General features: G+C 49.8%; 1 protein-coding gene across 1 annotated transcript in view; it reads right to left on the bottom strand.

Annotated features, from left to right (window-relative positions):
• The window catches only part of CCDC172 (coiled-coil domain containing 172), a 1280439-nt gene extending 1267214 nt beyond the window's left edge, over positions 1-13225 (bottom strand). Inside the window, exon 1 of the mRNA XM_069612213.1 lies at positions 12910-13225. Within this exon, the coding sequence (XP_069468314.1) occupies positions 12910-13144 (235 nt within the window). The 5' untranslated portion in view covers positions 13145-13225. The remainder of the gene's footprint in view (positions 1-12909) is intronic.
• Positions 13226-20452: the final 7227 nt, after the last annotated feature.

Raw genomic sequence — 20452 nt, 5'->3', positions numbered from 1 at the left:
TGTGCTCCCAAGCACTCAACCCCCTGGAGAAGGTCCTCAATGTAATGCACTTCCTGGCCACTGGATCATTCCAGCGGACAAGTGCCATAGTGGGGGAGGGGGTTGTCACAGGCCACGCAGTCACGCTGCCTACACCAGGTCTTGGCCATCATCACTGCACGCCCATCAGTCCGCAGGCACATATACCTGCCCAGAACACCTACAGAAAGGCAGGCTGTTGCCCAGGACTTCTACAGGGTGGCACAATTCCCCAAAGTGCTAGGTGCCATTGATTGCACCCATGTGGCTCTAAGTCCCTCCAGGGCAACTGAGCACATCTATAGAAACCGCAAGCACTGGCATTCCATCAACACCCAGGTAGCATGTGATGCCAAGGGAATCATCACCTCAGTATACGCCAACTATCCAGGCTCCACCCACGACAGTTTCATCTACAGAATGTCTACCCTAAACCGGGACATAGAAGCTGGGCGGCATGGCGATACATGGCTGCTCGGTGAGTATAAATGCAACTGCGCATGCATGTATGTATGTCAGATACTGAGTAATGTCACAACCCCACTGATGATACCCATCACCACCACCCCAGGGGACAGTGCCTGCCCTCTCAGCACCCACATGATGACGCCAATTCGGAACCCCACCACGCCACCCCAGGTAAGATACAACACAGCCCACATTGCAACCCGGGGCATCGTGGAGCGCACATTCGGAGTGCTCAAGTCACGCTTCCGCTCCCTTGACCGTTCTGGCGGGCAGCTGTTATACGCTCCCCCAGTAGTGTGCAGGATCATAGTGGCTGCATGTGTCCTGCACAACGTTGCAACACGCCGGGGCCTGGCCATGGACATGGTGGTGGCCCCACATCCCCAACCACATGCGTGCCCACTGCGCATGGGAGGGGAAAGGGCACGGGGTGAGGCAGCCCGTACGCAGCTCTTGGCTAATTACTTCACATAAAATCACACCCCTGTGGAGTGCACACAGCCCTGGCACATACCAGCTGACAATCAATGATGATTGTTACTGACAATTATGATGTGTCAATGGACAGTCAACTGTCACAACCATACCAGCCTGAGATTGTACATCTGGAAGTGTTCCATTGTGTGCTTCCCAACCTACACAAACAGCACCAATGCCGTGTTCAAAAGACACACTCCTATGCTGCTAAAATCATAACCCCCTTGCAAGACACAACATGACAACAGTGCCATGTCACCCAACCCCTCCCCAGCACCGCCACCCAACACACCATGGCATGACATGCCATGTGAGAGCAAACAAAGTCATCCCCCAAACATGACAAGTGTCACAAAGTACAGTGTCCCTAATGGAAACTGGACACACACAATATGCCCACATGAATGTAGAAACAACAACACACATGACCAAATACTTACCACAATACAATCGACATAGCATAAACATGACAGTACTAAGGCAAAGGATACGTAGTCTTACAACATGAGAATGCCAGCACATCCACCACCTCCAACTGTACAGTGTTGTTGCCACGCACATCTGGAAGTCCACTGCTCACAACATGAGCCCCATCTCCAAAGTGGACGGCCTTGTGAAGACATGAGAAATGAACCTGCAAATCAGGAGGGAGACATGGATGCACAAGCACACATCAATCCACCAAACAGTGCACAATACAACAACAATATGCACTATGAATGTATACACAGTATTGACTACAGACTGCCCACACAGCTCATGGGAGTCCAACGTCACTGTGTAATTCACTGTCACTTGGGCACACCCTTTGCAAGCCCATGGAAACGGGAAGCAGGAGGGGTGTGTGTCTCACTGACCCAAGCATCTAACCCAAACTCAGGAGAAGCCTGCATGTGCCCAGCCGGAATACAGTGGATGCCCACGGGAGCCACACAAGGCAACACACTGCAATCAAAACTCAAAAATGGCCATGTGTGGGCCAGGGGGAGTGGGGGAGGCCACCCAGGAGGTCCGAGGACAGGGTGCCCACCAACAGCCACCTGCGTGAATGTTGCGAAAAAAAAACACCTCCATGGGCTCATGGCCTGCACGGCTACTAAATAGTGGGAGATTCACTGCTGGATTCGCTCTCCTCAACCTCTGCTGCTGCTGCCACAGGAGGTGGTGGTGCCATGGGAGGCAGCCCACGCAATGCCCTAGTTTGGTCCTCCATGGCAGCAAGCATGCGGGCCTGGAAGGCCTCGTTCTGGAGGGATATGGTGCGGAGATCCCCATGCAACACCCGACGTGTTGCCCGGACCTCCGCCCGAGTTGCCTGCATCTCTGCTGAGAGCGTACGGGTGACGCGCTCCAGCAGCTGTTCCGTCCTGGTGACAGTGGAAGCCTCAAGGTCCACAAGAGTCTGCCTGAGGTGCTGGACCTCTCCCCTCAGGGCTTCCCTCTGTCCCTGGGCATCTATAGAAATTGATTCCCTCAGATTGTCCAGGGCCGCCTGTCTGTCCATGTTGGACGCCAACATGTCCTCCCTGACTGATTGGCAAATGGAGTCTGTTGCCTGCTGTAGTAGCTCCATCTGCCTTTCTGGGGGACAATGGAAGTGGCCACCCTCTCCATGGCTTGAGCAATCATTTCGGATGATGCTGCCTGTTGGTTGGCCATACCGTAAATGGATTGCTCCCATGCGGTATTGCCTGGTGGTGGACGGCCACCGCGTTGGCGGGCACCACACCTGTCTGGGGCAAGGCGAACTGCGCCTTGCTGTGTCGGCACTGCCTGAGACTGCAGGACTGCATTTCCCCTCTGAACTGCTGGACCAGGAACAGGATCAGATGTTGCGGAGTGTGGCCCTGCATCCGTAACCACCACAGGCGCACCTACCAACACTGACATCCCCATAGTGGGCTCTACCCCTGGTGCAGGTGGGTCGGACAGAACAGTATCCCTTCCATGAACACATACCTGCGAATCAACATAGGCCTCATCCGAATCAACACCTGAAAAGAGTTCTGGGGAGGTGCAGCCAGGGACACCCCGGGACAGTATGGCCTGCAGCAAGAGAGGGGTCTCCCCCACCACCAAACCACGTCCCCCACTGGTGCCTGGTCGTGCTTCAGATCCCTCCTGGGCCTGCACCATCTCCTCTCCCTCAACAGTATCAGGTGCGTCATCCTCTGCAAAAACAAGAAAGACAAAAAATGGAAACGGGCATTAGCACCATGGCACGCTATTAGGCCAGACAAACTACAGTACCAGTACTTGATTTACACATGCCCCGCATGACTATAACCCTCCCATGCATGCACTGTCCATGAGTTGGAAGTGGAGGAAAATGTCAGACACTGATGACACCAAGATGGGAGAGCAACACATCAGCTGCATGCTGGCTAGCAGTGATATCACACATTGGCCTATGAGTGGCATGTCCAATACACATACATGACACATGCCATCACACAGATGGCATGTACCATGGGCATGTCATATATGTGACAATGGGGCAGAGTGATGCGCAGTAGAACCAGGTGAATTCCTACTATCAGCCTGAATGAACACAGCTAAATACGGAACAATGTGGTAGCAAGATGCCACTTCAAGGGCAACTGGCGCAATGTAGTGCAGAACGCCTACTGTGGCCAGAAGGGATACTGTAATACCCAAATCCGGGGCGCAGAATGCATTGGATGAAGCACATGGGTGGGACAAAACACTCAGGCACACACACCCTGACCTGGCACTCAACCAGATCCCCTCCCACAAACTACATACACATGGATCACACACACACATGCATGTGCACTCACCGGACAATGCCTCATAATCTGGCAGTTCTCCCACACCTTGGATCTGCTCCTCTGTGACGTAGGTCCCAGCAACATGCTCATGTAGAGTGAGTTCTATGTCCTCTTGTGGAGACCCACCTCCAGTCACCAGAGTTGCGGCATGACTTGAGGCCAGCTTTTTCTTTGCCCTACGCTTAAGGTCGTTCCAGCGCTTGTAGCACTCAACAGCTGTGCGCCTCATAAACCCAAGGGCACTTATGCTGTCTGCGATGGACTGCCAGTGTGCCTGACGTCGAGCAGGTGTAATCCTACACCCTGAAGTGACCAACATTTCGGCGTCATGTTCGGACACATACTGCACAAGTGCATCCAGTTCGGCATCATTGAAGCTAGGCTTCCTTGGCGTGCCGGACCGTATAGCCGTGTCGGGGTCATCAGCCTGTACTGGACGAGCACTCTTCCTCTTTCTTTTTGTGGGTGGTGGGGATCCGGAGTGCCCTACGCCGCTCTGGACACTAGAGGCAGGAGCAACGGTGGACTGTGTAGTAGTAGTGTGCGATGGCACACTGACCACATGACTTTCTGCAGGCATTAGCTGAAGTGTGATGATGGCAGTGGGAACCTCAGTCTGATGTACCGGGACCAACACTGTCCTTGCTGGTGGAGTCAGAGATGGGGTGGACGGAGCTGCAGCTGCCCCTGCAGCCTCCCCACCCCGCCTACTCGGGGCAGCAGATGACATGGCTGCCCCTGTACCACGTGGCCTGGTGACACTGGCTTGCGCCGCCACCCGTGGCCTAGACTTGGCGACCTGGAAGTCAGCCTGGGAGTCACCCTGTGCTAGGTCAGGTGCCACAACGGGCCGGTCCAACAAGGGCTGAGCAGGGATGGTGTCAGCCACGTTTCCCTCAAACATGGGGGGGGGGGGATGTGTGTCCCTGACTGGTCCTCCACACGTGGGGGGTTGGGGGGGGGGGGGGGGGGGAGTCTGCAAATCCTGGCCATGTCTCCTACCTCGCCCACCACGCCCACCTCTTGAGGCTCGGCCACCTTTGCCACCCTTACCACTTGCTCGCCTCCCAGCCATGGCACTGATGGAGTTGTGCGTATGGGAGTTGCAGTGGACAATTGTCATGGGCAATTGGGGGTCAAAGGGGTAGGGTACTAGATGGAATTCGTACCCAAGTGCTCTAGCAAGGCTGTATGTAACCCCTGGGGAAAGATGACGGGTCACGCAACGCACAGGCACCCCTAAAACAGAAAATGACGTGCACGCGACCCCTCGTAGACCACGTGCGTGGGAAAAGGAATCTGCACTACGCTGTGGCACCCAGAAACACAAAAATGAACGTATGCGTGTCACATGCAGCTTACAATGACCTCTGAAGGGGTACGCTACACACGGGGCTATCACAGTTGGTAAACACGTGCGCGACTCACCGTCTGCCTGGGAAAAGAGCGTGAAAAATACGCGCGTGTGCGCGTTGGCAACACCCCCGCCAAAAGAAGAATTGTACACTGTCTGAGGAGACAGGACAAAAGGAGAAGTCAACGCTGTTTGAGGAAACAGGTCGAAAAGAAAATCAGAAAAATACTGACAGAGGTAACAGGGAGTACGAACTGGAAACGCTGTGAAGTAAATCGCGTGTGAACCGACAAGAAGTACAGATTTCACCCACTCGCTCTCCACGGGAAGCACGTACAAGGAAATGACGTACTACACGCACCTTTTAAACCGCACCACACGTCCAACGTCACTTCCGCGTATACGCACTGAGGCACTATCCTCCAATCACGCAGGCTGACACTCGGACGTGCAGTTTTTGGTCTTGTAACATTCCCCCGGGTACAGGGACACGCCTGCGCATGTCACGTCACAGACGCGCCTGCGCTGTCAGGGCCTTTGGTCCAATGGAATTGCGTACACAGGCCAATCGCGTGTGGAACTTCTCGCGCACCCCTGAAATACACGCGCCCAGGCCAATCGCGTGTGGGACTTCTCACGCACCCCTGAAATGCCCGCACGCAGCCCAATCGCGTGTGGAACTTCTCGCGCACCTCTGAAATACACGCACACGCTCCCCCAGGCCAGATCGCGTGTGGAACTTCTTGCGCACCCCTGAAATACATGCACACGCTCCCCCAGGCCCGATCGCGTGTGGAACATCTCACGCACCCCTGAAATACACGCGCCCAGGCCAATCGCGTGTGGGACTTCTCGCGCACCCCTGAAATGCCCGCACGCAGCCCAATCGCGTGTGGGACTTCTCGCGCACCCCTGAAATACACGCACACGCTCCCCCAGGCCAGATCGCGTGTATAACTTCGCGCGCACCCCTGAAATACACGCGCCCAGGCCAATCGTGTGTGAGAAACTTCTCGCGCACCCCTGAAATACACGCACACGTTCCCCCAGGCCAGATCGCGTGTAAAACTTCACACGAACCCCTGAAATACACGTAGCCCGCTCCCCCAGGCCCGATCGCGTGTGAAAAGACCTCGAGCCCCTGAAATACATGTACCACGCTCCCCCAGGCCAATCGCGTGTGGTACTTCACGCGCACCCCTGAAGTACCCGCACGCAGCCCAATCGTGTGGAACTTCTCGCGCACCCCTGAAATGCCCGCACGCAGCCCAATCGCGTGTGGAACTTCTCGCGCACCTCTGGAATACACGCACACGCTCCCCCAGGCCCGATCGCGTGTGAAAACACCCGCGAGCCCCTGAAATACACGTACCCCGCTCCCCTAGGCCAATCGCGTGTGGAACTTCACGCGCACCCCTGAAATACACGCACACGCTCCCCCAGGCCCGATCGCGTGTAAAAACACCCGCGAGCCCCTGAAATACACGTACCCCGCTCCCCCAGGCCCGATCGCGTGTAAAAACACCCGCGAGCCCATGGAATACGCGTACCCCGCTCCCCCAGGCCCGATCGCGTGTGAAAACACCCGCGAGCCCCTGAAATACACGCGCCCAGGCAAATCGCGTGTGAGAAACTTCTCGCGCACCCCTGAAATACACGCGCCCAGGCCAATCGCGTGTGGGACTTCACACGCACCCCCGAAATACACGCACACGCTCCCCCAGGCCCAATCGCGTGTAGGACTTTGGCGCACATTTTTGTCCTGCGCAGGGACGCTACCGCCTGCTTTCGTGTGGCGGACATGTATGGGCCTGTGCGCCTCTTTGGCCGTGCGCTGTTTTTCCCTATTCGATTCCATGAATACGTGTTGTAGGCGAGCGTGTGGGCGTTCTGTGCACTTGCCTCCTGTACTTCCCCCATGACGCCCACATTTTCACGAGTTGTTCCCCATTCTGCGTGTGACGCCCCGTGTTACGCCTACTTTTGTTATGTGCGCCGCGCTATGTGTGAATTCACTGTGGCCTTATCGCACGGCGTTCGATGACCTGTGCGCCAGCGTGCGCCGCGCACTTTTTCAGCACACATCCCACATTTCGCGCATGCACGGACTTCCATGAATAGATGTGCGATGTTTTCTGTGCGATAATCGTTGATTACATGAAATCGGCCTGTTATATGTATGGACCATTGCCACAAATCGCTGAACGTTTTTCATAGCAAAATATAACAAACTCACAGTAGCATAAAAAATAGGATCTCAAAGAACATTGTTAGGGTCATTATTTGTAAAGCGATCATGTATAGAATATTGTAGCTTTAAAAAAATTTTATTATGCTATAACGGTGTACCAGGCATCACACGAAGTTGTCACATAAGTATTTTGTTTCTTTAATTTATATATTTAAAAAAAGCATGAGTACACACCACTTACGTATAATGGGGCAGAGTATATGTGATATATTGTGACCTGAAATAATGGGTAAAATAATGACCTGATCAGTATCGAAGGAAAAAAAGAGCTCATACAATGAACACATTTTTAAAAATTGCATTAGACATGCATACTGAGGGAAAGAAATTGAAACTAAAATTCAAATGTTTGTGAAAAAAAATATATATTTATTTATTACACACATACAGCTTGTTTGACCTCTGTTGGAGAAAACCCTTAGTACTTGGAAACTCCACCCTTACAGCTTGTACATAAGATGCTGGTTTTACTCTAAGGACTTTTACTTCTAGTTTGCTGTGAATCCACCATCTATAGGCTCTACACGTCAAAATGTCGCACCATCCATTAAAAAGTGGAAATTATTCAGTTGACAAAACTATGAAGTAGGATTTTTAGCATTTATTTTTAGAATTGTATCCTCTGCTAGAACTGGACAAGGCAAAAATACTAACATCAGGGTTCGACAACAAATGCATATAAAAAAGCAACATAAATAGGATACCATATAAATAAGCAGGGGACATTATAAAAAGAATGATTTTTAAGGCAATTTTGTTTGTGAACAGAAACTTATTCACGTATTATAATAATAAGAAAAGATCATTAGAGTAATGATTGGTTGACTAAAAATAAAAAAATATTTAAAAAAACAAGCTACATTAGATACCAAAGAAGGAAAAATTGTTCAGTTGTTGGATATGTGGATTGTAAAGTAATTTGAAAAAAATTGCAAGTCAGTTGATCAGTAAAATAAATAGAAATACTCATTAATTACTGGGAATACGTGGGCGAACAGTGTCATGCAGTTCTTGTAAAAGGGCCATTAACAATCGAATAACTTAACATGTAAGGCATACTGCCCTGAAGACACCTTGTTGTGGTATTTATAGTTGCAGAGGATAATCTTCAGATAGATAAGCCCGGTACATAGAGTTTTCTTTGCAACATGTACTTTCTTCCAAAGTTGACAACGATGGCCGCAACACCAAGTGGAAACGTCTTCAAGTCTATCTGGTTCTGGATCGGGAGAGGTTCCAGATCGGGAGAATCATCCTCTGTATTAATGATCTCCTCCGTGCATTTCATTTGTGTATTTCGGTTCTTACATACCAGAAATGATTGGTGTTGATGGATACACGAAAAAAACTAAACTGTTGAAAAGGGGAGAAAGAAAAAGGGGTATTAAATCTAAAGTCAACATGAAATTCACAATCTACTTGACATACAATGCAGTAAGGTTAATTGTACGTTTAACAAAAGCTTGAGTTTGAATACACCCCTCCAATTTCACTGTTTTTAAGCTGTTGCTTCCAACTGCCCAACAACGAGAGACGGATCCCTAGGTAATCAAACTTTATAATACTGCTGGCCAACATCAAGGTGAGGCTAGTGCCCCCAAACCATTGCTTTTTTTGACATTTACTTCATCTCACAGTAAACCTCAAGGCTTCGTATCAGCTTAATCAGCCCCACCTTTGTCTGTGAGAACAGCTGCATCATCTGCAAATAGTACAACAGGGATCTTCACTGTGCACATTCTAGGGGGAGTGGGTGGGGCAGATTCAGACCACTGGAAGCAAATATCCAAGTCATTAATAATAAGACTGAAGGCGTTTGGGCTAACGCACACCCATGTCATCCCCCTTTCCAAAAGGTGCCAAGACCACTCTCCCAGTCAGTGAACACTGACCTTAGCCCCTGGTATTAACATGTAGGGCCCGAATTACTGCTACGAGTTCATGATTCATGCCCTCAGACGCCAATACATTCTATAAGATCTCTGTTTATCAAGTCAAAAGTGGCCCTCAAATCCACAATACCAATATACAGCTGTACCTTTGTGCAACTCACATTTAGCCCTAATAAGCAATAGCTGCAGTACATGTTCCAACATTCCGGCTTTTTCCTAAAACCTCCCAGAGCAACAGAAAGAATGGTGGCCTCACCCACCTAGCTCACCTTTGCAAATATTACTTTCCCAAAGATCCAACACATGGAGTTCAGAGCAGAATCAACCGATAATACCCAGGTGCGCAGCTATCCCCTTTTATTGATAAATTGGATATTTCTGAAATTGGATATTTCTGCCATAGCACAGAAAAGAGGGGATAATCCCAATTTCCAAAATAGAGTTGAAAAACGTAGAAACACAAGGGGCCGAAATCAACACATCAGATTTGTACAGATTGCCTGGCATACAAAATGGGAACAGGGGTTTTCCCAGATTTCATAAATTTTACCACTGAGCACACCACGAGTCAGTTGCCCTTGCAACTGCCTTGAGAATTTGCATCATTGCCTTGCAGCTTAGATCTACTATAGACTGTACGAAGTGAGCCTCCCATGTTTTAGCTGTGATTGTTTCAGCCCCCAGATAATTAAATTACCAAAAGGACCTAACGTTCTTGAACTTAACTGCTTCCTCGAATTCTTTGCATGCCTGTTTTTTTTCTTTGGTCCAGAGTATTGTTTTTCTTACTGCCCACCATTAGTTCTGGAAGGCCATCTGTCCCAGCAACTCTAATCGTCCTCATCACATGGTTAATGCATCTTTTTTCCTTGCCTGTGATTGCTGTAGAACCACTAATATCTAGACAATATCGTATCAAAGAATGAAAAAGGGCTAATATGGCCCAAAAAAAAAGACTCTAGATCCAGCAGAATCGTGTTGATTCTTGGTAGCCGTCTTGATGGATTTCCTCAGTATTTCCTCAGACCTGATATCACCTGCTGTGTTTCCTCTTGGAAAGCTTTTAGACAAGGATACAGACAGCTTGAGGAATGTCATGTCTTGGTCATTTCCTACACGCAGATGTTTTCAATCTAGCCACAATACTCCCAACTCCATAAAACAGTAATCAAAGTTATCAGGATTTAAATCCACAATTTTGACTGGCTATTTGGATTGGAAGAGCATTTAAAGTACTGGCAGCATGCGTATGGAACATACTGCCTTTTCAACTTGCAATATTTCGCCATCAGTTTAAAACTCTAGCAGCAAAATGCGTTGTGAGGTGAGCTTCATGCTCTACAAATTTCAATACCATATACTGGCACAGCCAGCATGAAAATGGCTTCTCACATTGGAAATACTGGCAATATTGGGCACAGCAAGAGAAGTCTGTTCCTACAGTGGCAAACATTGTATTAAGCAGTGTTAATATTGGTGTGTTCTAACAGGGGCCCTATTGGTATATATTAGCAAAACCCACAGGGCAATCTCGTCTTACAATCCCAATGCCGCACTTTTGGGTAGAGCAAGATGAACTTGCCCTTACAATGATAATGCTGGCTTGTACTGGCACAGGCAATATGATAATTACTTCCAACATTGGCAATACTGCCATTTTTGGGAACAGCCACTATGAGCATGCTTGTATACTGGCACAATCAGCATGAAAGGGTCTTCCTACACTGGTAGAAAGCTGGCATGTATTTTGGGCACAGGCATCATGAAGTGTTTTAGATGGGGCAAAGGAATCAAACATCTGTTGGAAAATGCCTCGGTGTACTCTTAGGGGGCCTGGCATCGACTGGAATTTTTTGCTGGTTACCCTACAGAACTGATTCCAAATTGTGTGACATTTTACACCATTTTGTACAAAAAGTGTACTATAAAATGTAGCAATATACCCCATTATTTTAAAACATTTCTCATTGGGAACGACTGGAAAAAAAAACAATGATTGGTCCCTCACTCTGGTTAGTGAGAAATATTTACACTCGAATTTACCAGCAATAACCTTGAAGTATAACCAAATGTGCTTCCATGCGACACAACGAAAGACAAGATCAGCCAAATCATTCTGGTGGGCTTGGGAGGAGCTGGGAGACCTTAGCATGTAGTTCACAAGCCAGTTATAAACTGGAGGTAGAGCATGGCAAATGCACAGCTAGTAATAAAATTCAAATATAGAGGCTTTCAGTTGTCCTATGACATGTTTGACTAGCCCTACCAGTCCTATTATTTTGTATTACTGTAGTGGTATTATTGGCAGCAAGAGAAAACATGTTGGTCAAACAATAGCTATGGAGTGGGAAGGTGGGTATTTTCTCTCTTTTCTGAACACATGTTCGCAGACACTAACTACCAGGCAATGCGAAAGGCCTCAAACCCAGACCACGACTGAGGCAAAGATATATTCACATTCAGTGCTTGGATGAGATTTTAAAATGGGAGTACATCACTCCTTAATTTTTAAAGTAGGAAGTAAAATGATTTTTTTGAGAGTAAAATAGTAAGCCCCATTCTCAATGGCAGTATTTTATAAGGGAGTAAACATATGTTCAACTGTAGAACAGAAATGGTTTTTTAATAAACATTTCTTTGCACCTAGTTATTCATACAACTAAGAGCCATTTTCACTCTCCAGATCCATAGTAATAATACTAGTTTATTCCTCTGGCACTACATGGGCTACAGAACCAAACCTATCCATGGAGCTGTATGAGCAAAAGCAGGGAGACGGGGTGCTATGTGTCTAATCCTATTATTTCTTAGGAGCATTTTTGTTTTTTGGGAGTAGTTGCTTATTTTTACTAAGTAAAATTGGCTGATACACCCCTTCTGTAGGGCTATTCACATCATACTCTAGGACCCTGCGTGTCAGGGATACGAGGTAGGGCAAACCCAACAGTCTTTAAGCAAAGCTGCCACAAAAAAAAAAGGCCCTTGCCCCCACACCACCCAAAGCCTTCCATACACCTATCCTTGTGCGCCACCCCCATAAGTTATTTATGGTGCTTTCTCTCCGGAAGTTCCCAGACACATAGTCTTTCTTTGATATCATGAACCGCCAGATGTGTTCACCTTTCCCTATAAAAATAAATAAGTGCCATGCAGGATAAATGACATCAACATAAAGAATGCTGAAAGACTTTGGCCAGCAGTGCTGCCTTCCTAATACCAACATAGACCACAGATCTTGCAAAAAGAAAAAAAAAAGTATTTTCTCCAACTCTCTTGGGGCTAGATACTAATTAATAACCAATACTGCCAAAGGGTTATAGACGACACAAAATCAGCGATATTTATAGGTGTGACCCTAACGTTTTTTAAAATGGATGTACAACACTCCATTTTGCAATCAAAATGGAAATACATCCTTAACATATATACCTCAAATATAGATTAACGACCCAAATTTCGATAAAGTGGAAAGTTGGGAAAGCCAATTGTTTTTCCTTTCAGGCCGGTGATTTTTTTAGACACCAAGATTAATTTACAAAACGCTATTTTCTTTACAGTGTGTACTGCTAACATTTCGACTGTGCTCTAACAGTAATGCCCGACACCCTGGGCGCTCAGTATGGCATAATGTTAGCGCTGGAGGCTTGTGGGCTTTACCTTCGTGCATCAGGCGCCTCTTCTCCTGGGCCTGCTGCTCCGTGTACAGGATCTGCTGAAACAAGCTGTCAAGGCTCATGGTGACACGACCCTCCCAGCGGGCTGCAGAGGCCTGTAGCGTGAAGGGGGCACCCCTGAAGCAACTAAACGCGCTCGCACTGGGACCCCGAAAGCAGCTCAATATCTCGCTTTCGCAGGTCACACACGAACAGGTATGGCCTGCTGTCATAGACATAGAAGAAATACAGCCAGCCCGCCAGTCAGAGACATGGAAGAAATACTGCCAGCCCGCCTGTCATGGACATAGAAGAAATACAGCCAGCCCACCTGTCATGGACATAGAAGAAATATGCCTTCCAAGCCCGATATAGTGCTACAGGGCTAACTGCGTCACAGAATGTGCACACACTGGTCGCCACCATAATGGACACATTACTTTTATAATTCAACCGTTGCATTTGAATAGTTCTTTTCTCAGTAGCTATAATTGTAGATAAAAGCAAGGATCGTTGTTCACGTTATGATTAATTTCTTGTGAGTTACAAATATTTGAAGTGTTACTTTTAGTCTGAAGTCTTTTTAGACTTTGGAATAAAAAATAAAAAAAAACACCTCTAGTACGGTTTTATTACACTGGGGTTAGAATTTCTTTACGAGGGAGAAAGTAACAAATAGCTACTTTTTTTTACAGAGCTTCCAAGTTTGTGCCTTTGTGACATTTACATTTTCACAATGTACTTATGTGGGGCATTTACATATTTTTATGTGACATTTTGAGTGACACTTAAACATACATGCCGACCCTCCCGATTTAGGCGGGAGACTCCCGATTTTTAGGTGAAAAATATTGCTATTTTTCACGGTCTCCCGCCTAAAATAACTGTAGCCCCAATGCATTCCTATGGGAAATATGCATCTCCCGATTTCCCTGTGGAAATCTCCCTCCCCGGTGCATTTGAATGTTGGCATGTATGCTTAAAAGGGCTTGCAAATTAGCACTCTGATGCTAGAAGCCGAACAGAATGTGCATGCATGCCAACACATAGCTATCAACTCACACGCTTTTGGCGGGTGTCACCAGCCTTGTAAACAGCTGACTCACCCGCCATGCCTCCAGCACGCCCATTCCTTTCAATGGGCCTCTCACCCGCCAAAAATAAAATCGGGTGTTTTCACCCACCTTTGCGACACAAATGGTTGAGAGCTGTTGTATCCTCACCCCCGATGGTCGGGGTAAGGATCCGCAATCACGCCTGCATCCACACACGCACACCGGACACACACGGAAGGACGACGCGGGACGCGTTGTTGCCTGGTCCGCGTCCCGGCGGGAACTGCCGCACGGGCGCCGTTTATTCCTTTGCGCATGCGCGACCCGGGAACGAGGCTCGCGCATGCGCCGCACACTACGGGGACGTCACATCCCTTCTTTTTTTTGTAACACCAAACAGTAATGTAGTACGAACATAATTGTACTGACGTGATCAAAACGTAACAGTAATACAAAAACATTGCATAACCAATGTAGGCTTCAGGCCTTCCTCGATCAATCACCCGAGTCCATAACATAGTCTCTGAAGTGGTCCGGAAGTCTCCGTTCCCCTCGAACTGGATATCTTGGCACGACCGTGGGCACGAGACAGTCAGCGCCACATGTAGGGTCCGGATCTCTCGACGGCTCACTCTCCTGGACCTCTGGGCTTGAGGCCCGCATTGAGGACTCCTCTGATGTCCGAGCTTCAGGCGCGACGTCCACCTTCTTGAAGAACGATCTATTGCGGGTGACGGTGCCGCTTTCACTGGCTGCAGTCACCATTGTGCCTTTCACATGGGTCACCTTCCAGGGTCGTGGTTCAAATGGCAAGGACAGTTTCCCTTCCGGGTGTCGATTCTTGACGAGCACGGAGTCTCCGACCTGTACCTCCTTCTCTTGCAAACCCCTCCGTTCGCTCTCTTTTTCGTTGCGTTCTGCTCTTTCCTCTCGGACTTTATCGTCATCTATAACTCCGGGACTTCAGTTGTCCACTTCCGGTATCATCCCTCTCGGGCAGCGCCCGAAGAGTGCCTCGGCTGGGGCAACCCCGGTGGACTGGTGAGGGGTTGTGCGGTACACTCGAAGGAACTCCACAATTCTCCTTTTGAGGGGTTCTCCCTTGCTGGCTGAGATTCGCATCACCTTATTGAGCGTACGCATCATTCTTTCGGCCTCACCATTTGCCCGCGGCCATAGTGGGGACACTCTCCGATGTTTAATCCCCCTCTCACTCAGATACTGGGCAAATTGGCGACCGGTGAAAGGCGGTCTGTTGTCCGAGCACACAATGTCGGGAAACCCATGCGTTGCGAACATTCTGTCCAACGCCGCCGTGGTGTATTCGGTAGCCGTCGACTCGACCACCTCCACCTCCGGGTACCTCGACCATTGATCCACTGCCACCAGAAAATACATTCCTCGCCCCGTCGCGCCAAAATCCATGTGCACCGTACCCCGCGGCTTTGTGCTGCGGTCCATCGAGCTGATGGGTGGTGCTTTGTCCCCTGGCGTGGCAGCTTGGCAGACCAGACATCTCTTCACATAGCGCTCAACCCTTTCTTCCAGGCCTGGGAACCATACTTTCGGCCTCAACCTCGCCTTTGTTTTCACGACCCCCTGGTGGCCAATGTGCGCCAGCTCCAGTACCCTCAGCCTGAGTTTCCGCGGGATGACGATCTGTCGGCCCCTGAGCAGCAGTCCATCATCGGAAATCGACAACTCCTCTCTCACTCTCCAGAGTGCCTGTAGATCTTTCTGGGCCTCTTCCTGGTGCCGTGAATTATTGCGCAGTACTTCCCTCCAATCTCCGCTTCTCACCGCAGCCTTGATGATGTCGAAGACCTCGTCTTTGCATGACTCCGTGGCGATCGCCAGTCTTGATAGTGCTTTGGGAAGCGCACCTTCCACTATCTGGCAGAGTAGGCCGTTGCACTCCATCTCACTGCCGTCACCTTCTGCACCGACTTTGTTGGGATGCCTTGATAGATAGTCCGCGGGGTTGTTGGTCCCGGGTCGGTATACCAACTTCAACCCGTACTCCATTAAGGCCAGCATCCATCTCTCAATGCGGGGTGGGGGTTTTGATGATGTGCCCGCGAGTATTGGCAACAGCGGCTTGTGGTCGGTGACCACCACTACCGGTTTGCCCAATATGTACAGGCGAAAATGGCGACATCCCCATAGGATGGCCAGGGCTTCCCTTTCTATCTGGGAGTATCTCCTCTCTGTGCTGGATAGTGCTTTGCTTGCGTAGGCAATCGGTCTCATGTCTCCACGCTCATCTGGTTGTAATAGCACTGCCCCAACCCTGACTGGGCTTGCATCCACCACTACCTCTGACTCCACCGCTGGGTTAAAATATGCCATGGTGTCACCATCGGACAGAGCGTTCTTTAGGGCCTGGAATGCTTCTTGCTCTCGTGACTCCCATTTCCACGCCACCTCATTTTTTGTCAGCGCCCTCAGAGGTTCCGCCATCGACGCCAGTCCTTTTATGAAACGGCCACAGTACGTCACCATCCCTAAGAAGCTCCTCACTTCCGTAGGGGACTGTGGTGCCGCCACTTCCCGAATGTCTCTGACTTTATCCGGATCAGGAGATATTCCTGCGGCCTGAAAAATGAAGCCGAAAAACCTGATCCAGTCCTTGAACCTTGAAGAACTCGCACTTTTGGCGATGTAACGTGAGTCCCAGGTCTTTCAATCTCCTTAGAGTACTTTCCAGACGTTTCAGGTGCTCTGCTTCTGAGTTTGCAAATACTAAAATGTCATCACTCATGTTTAGGACACCTGTCAGCCCCGCCAGTGCTCCTCGAATCGTGTTCTGGAACACTTCAGCCGCCGAAGATATCCCGAAACTCAAACGTTTGAATTGGTACAGGCCCTCGTGTGTTGTGAAAGTTGTAATGAATCTTGAGTCCGGGTGGAGCTCCAGCTGGTGGTATCCTGCTCGTAGGTCCAGCTTGGAGAATACACGTGCCCCTTGAAGCTCGCCTACGATGTCGTCGAGGGTTGGCGTAATGTGCCTCTCCCTCTTAATCGCCGCATTGGGGAGGCGCATGTCCACGCAGATCCTCACTGCTCCCGGCTGCTTAGGTTTGGGGGCGACTACTATCGGTGAAACCCATGGTGTGGGCCCTTCCACCCTCTCAATGATATCCATATTAACAAGCGACCGCAGCTCTTCTTCTACTTTTTCCCTGAGATGGAACGGAATTCGCCTGTGTTTCAGAGCGGTCGGTCTGATGGTGTCGTCGATGTGTAGCCTTATCGGGGGCTCCTTCAGTTTCCCTACGCCTTCGAAAATGTCAGCATATTTGTCGAGCAGGCACTCGACGTCTATTTGATGCACCTCCAGTGCGAAATGCACCAGTCCAAGAGCCTCAGATGCGGCGCAGCTGACTAGAGAATGAAGGCTGATGTCCGTGACAAAAAAACGTGCTTTGATTGCTTTGTCACCCTTGGAGACCGGCGTGACAAACACGCCCTTAATGGGTATCGGGGTGTCACCTCCGAACGTAAATATCTTCGCCGCGGAGTTGTCTAGCGCCGGAGGTCCTGGAAGTTTTTGGTACTGCTCTTCGGCCAATACACATACAGAGGCTCCAGTGTCAATTAGAACCTGTGTTGGCACCCCTTGTATGTTCACCATGCATTTGGGTTGCCTCTTCTTCCTGGTTCCTGATGCTAAATTAGATATGAAGAATACTTCTTCATCCTCTTCTTCCTCATCCTCCGCTAGCTGCAGCCTTTGTATTTCTTGTTCGAGAGCCGCAATGCTTCGTAGTCTTCTGGATCCGCCACCGCGACTTCTTGCTGGGCCTCTCTGTACAGATACGGGGGCTGGAGCACGGCACATACAGGCATAGTGCCCTGGTTTATCGCACCGACCACACGATCTTGATTTGGCCGGGCATTCCTCCGAGTGTGGCAGGTCATAACCGCAGTATTGACATATGGACTCTGACCCTGGGGGATTTCGAGTTTCTGGCTTCTTCTGGTCCCACTTATCTTTTGTGGCCCCCCGTCTGCTAATGGCATATGCCTCGTCCGCTATGCCTGGGCGCCTGGCTGCGTCCATCCTTGCGCCCCTCGCCTCCGCCAGTTCAAACGTCCTGCCACTGTCTAGTATTTGCGCCAGCGTCCACCCCGGCTCTCGCAATACTTGTCTCCTTAGCTTGCCCGAGCAACAGCCCTGTATTACCTGGTTCCGTATCATAGACTCGTCATTGTCCCAGCGGCATGCCGTGGCCATCATTCTCAACCTGGCACAAAACTGATCAAGAGGTCCTTCATCTTTTTGCTTCTCCCCACAGAACAGGAATCTCTCATAGTCCATATTCGACTGAGGTATGAAATAGTTTTCCAAAGCCGTCTTGACCGTAGCATATGTGACTACCTGTAGATTGAACGCCTCAAAAATGCGAATAACATCCAGCCCTGCCGAATCCAGCAAGGTTGCCCTTTTCGCGGCATCATCGGTGATACCAGTCGCTGCAAAGTACATTTCGAGCCTTTTAATCCAGAGAAACCATCTTGGCCCCAGTTTGGATGGGGGTCCCGACACGTCAAACTACTGCATCGGTAATAGAGACCCTTGTTGCGGCCCCGTTGTGCCACGTGCAGTCTCCGCTTCCCCATCGCTGTCTGCCATTGTTGCAGGTCGCACAGGCACCTCTAGGTGTCACAGAGGCCGCAAACCTGATGTGTGGGGCTCCAACGCCGTGTCTTGGCCACTCCTTTTCGTGTCACAGTTGAGGGTCGTCCCTAGGTGGGTGGGAACGACCAGGGTTCCAAAAATTTGCCGTGAGGCAGAAGCGCGACAGCGCACAAGCACCTGTGCAGGCCGCTACTGTCGCTCAATCGTGGCGTTCACGCCGGGTCCGTGTCGTGCCACGATACGCAGCACCGCTGATCCGACGTTCGGTGTGTGTCGGGGCGAGCGTAATCGTGGCACTCCTCCTCGTCGCCAGTTGTTGTATCCTCACCCCCGATGGTCGGGGTAAGGATCCGCAATCACGCCTGCATCCACACACGCACACCAGACACACACGGAAGGACGACGTACGATGCGTTGTTGCCTGGTCCGCGTCCCGGCGGGAACTGCCGCACGGGCGGAGTTTATTCCTTTGCGCATGCGCGACCCGGGAACGAGGCTCGCGCATGCGCCGCACACTACGGGGACGTCACAAGAGCTATGCCAACATTTTCGACCACCTAGGAGGGAGATTCTGCTCCCGAAAGCAGAGGAAAGGAATTTCCCCATAGGATTGCATTGGGGTTTTAATTATTTCAGGCCGGAGTGTTGGCATGTATGAATGTGGCAGAGAGTAGCTACATACATGCCAACTCTTCCGATTTAGACGGGAGACTCCTGATTTTTCTGTGAAAAATCGGGCTATTTTTCACTGTCTCCCGCCTGAAATAGCTGTAGCCCCAATGTATTCCTATGGGGAAATGTTGGTCTCCCGATTTCCCTTTGGAAATCTCCCTCCCAGCTGTGTCTGAATGTTGGCATGTATGTGGCTAGCTTATTCATGACAGTACATGTGCATTGGAGGAGCCCTAAATATCTTCCTTCTCGAGCTCTTCACTCATCCGCCTCCAACTCCCTCATGGTCAGTCGCTTCTTCAAACAAGTTAATGGTAGATCTCTTTCTTCGGCTGGGGCTTCCCTGCCTCCCTGAAACCTATGGAGAACCATCTCCAGTTCCGGAAGCACCTCAAGACCTTCCTCTTTGCTTCTGCTTTCTCACCTCCTCTCCCCTGCTGATCTCCTGACTGAAAATGCACTGGTCACCTGGCTACCCTCTGATTTCGGGCCAAGGTCCCCTCCCCCACCAGCTGCACACCTGCATTGCCTCCCAGGCAAATCCTGCACTTGGTGGCTGTTTCTGTATCCCTACAGTCCCCGCCAGCTCCTGACACCTGATGTCTGCACTCATCCCTGTACTTGCCACAAGCTGGCCGCACTTTTCATATATTGTTGTTGTTCTATTTTTATTTTGTACTGTCTATCCTATGTACTGCACTACCCCTTCCCCTACCCCCGCACTTTCCCTCTCCCCCTTCCCTTGCCTCGTCGCTCCTTGAAACAATTTTGTTTAGGTGCATTATAAATGCCATATCATATCAGATCATACATGCAAACATTCTCGAGCTCTTGGGAGGGAGATTGCGCACCAGAAAGCGGGGAGAAAGGAATTTCCCATAGGATTTGTTGTATAATAACTGGTCTGACCCTCAGTAAGGTTGTAACTTAGATTCATTGGTAAGTAACCATGGCGGCATAAATAAAGATAGTAGAGCAGTACAGTTGCATTCTCTGTAGGTAGTGCCCAAGTCTCTCGGCTTTGTTCTAGTCTTTTGGGCTGTAATGGGTTTCTCACTCCACATGCAGGAGGAGCACCAGGAGCTGCTGCTGTTCAGTGGCTCTCAAGCCCCTTCCTCTCCAATGCCGCTTGTTGCGGCCTTCCGCGCCTATCGCTTTCAGATTGCGCAAGATCTCTG

This window comes from Ambystoma mexicanum, chromosome 8, assembly GCF_040938575.1.
Source record: "Ambystoma mexicanum isolate Mex_15411 chromosome 8, UKY_AmexF1_1, whole genome shotgun sequence".
NCBI lineage: Eukaryota > Metazoa > Chordata > Amphibia > Caudata > Ambystomatidae > Ambystoma > Ambystoma mexicanum.
Note: the sequence above shows the minus strand (reverse complement) of the source record. Positions and strands in the feature narration are given on the sequence as shown.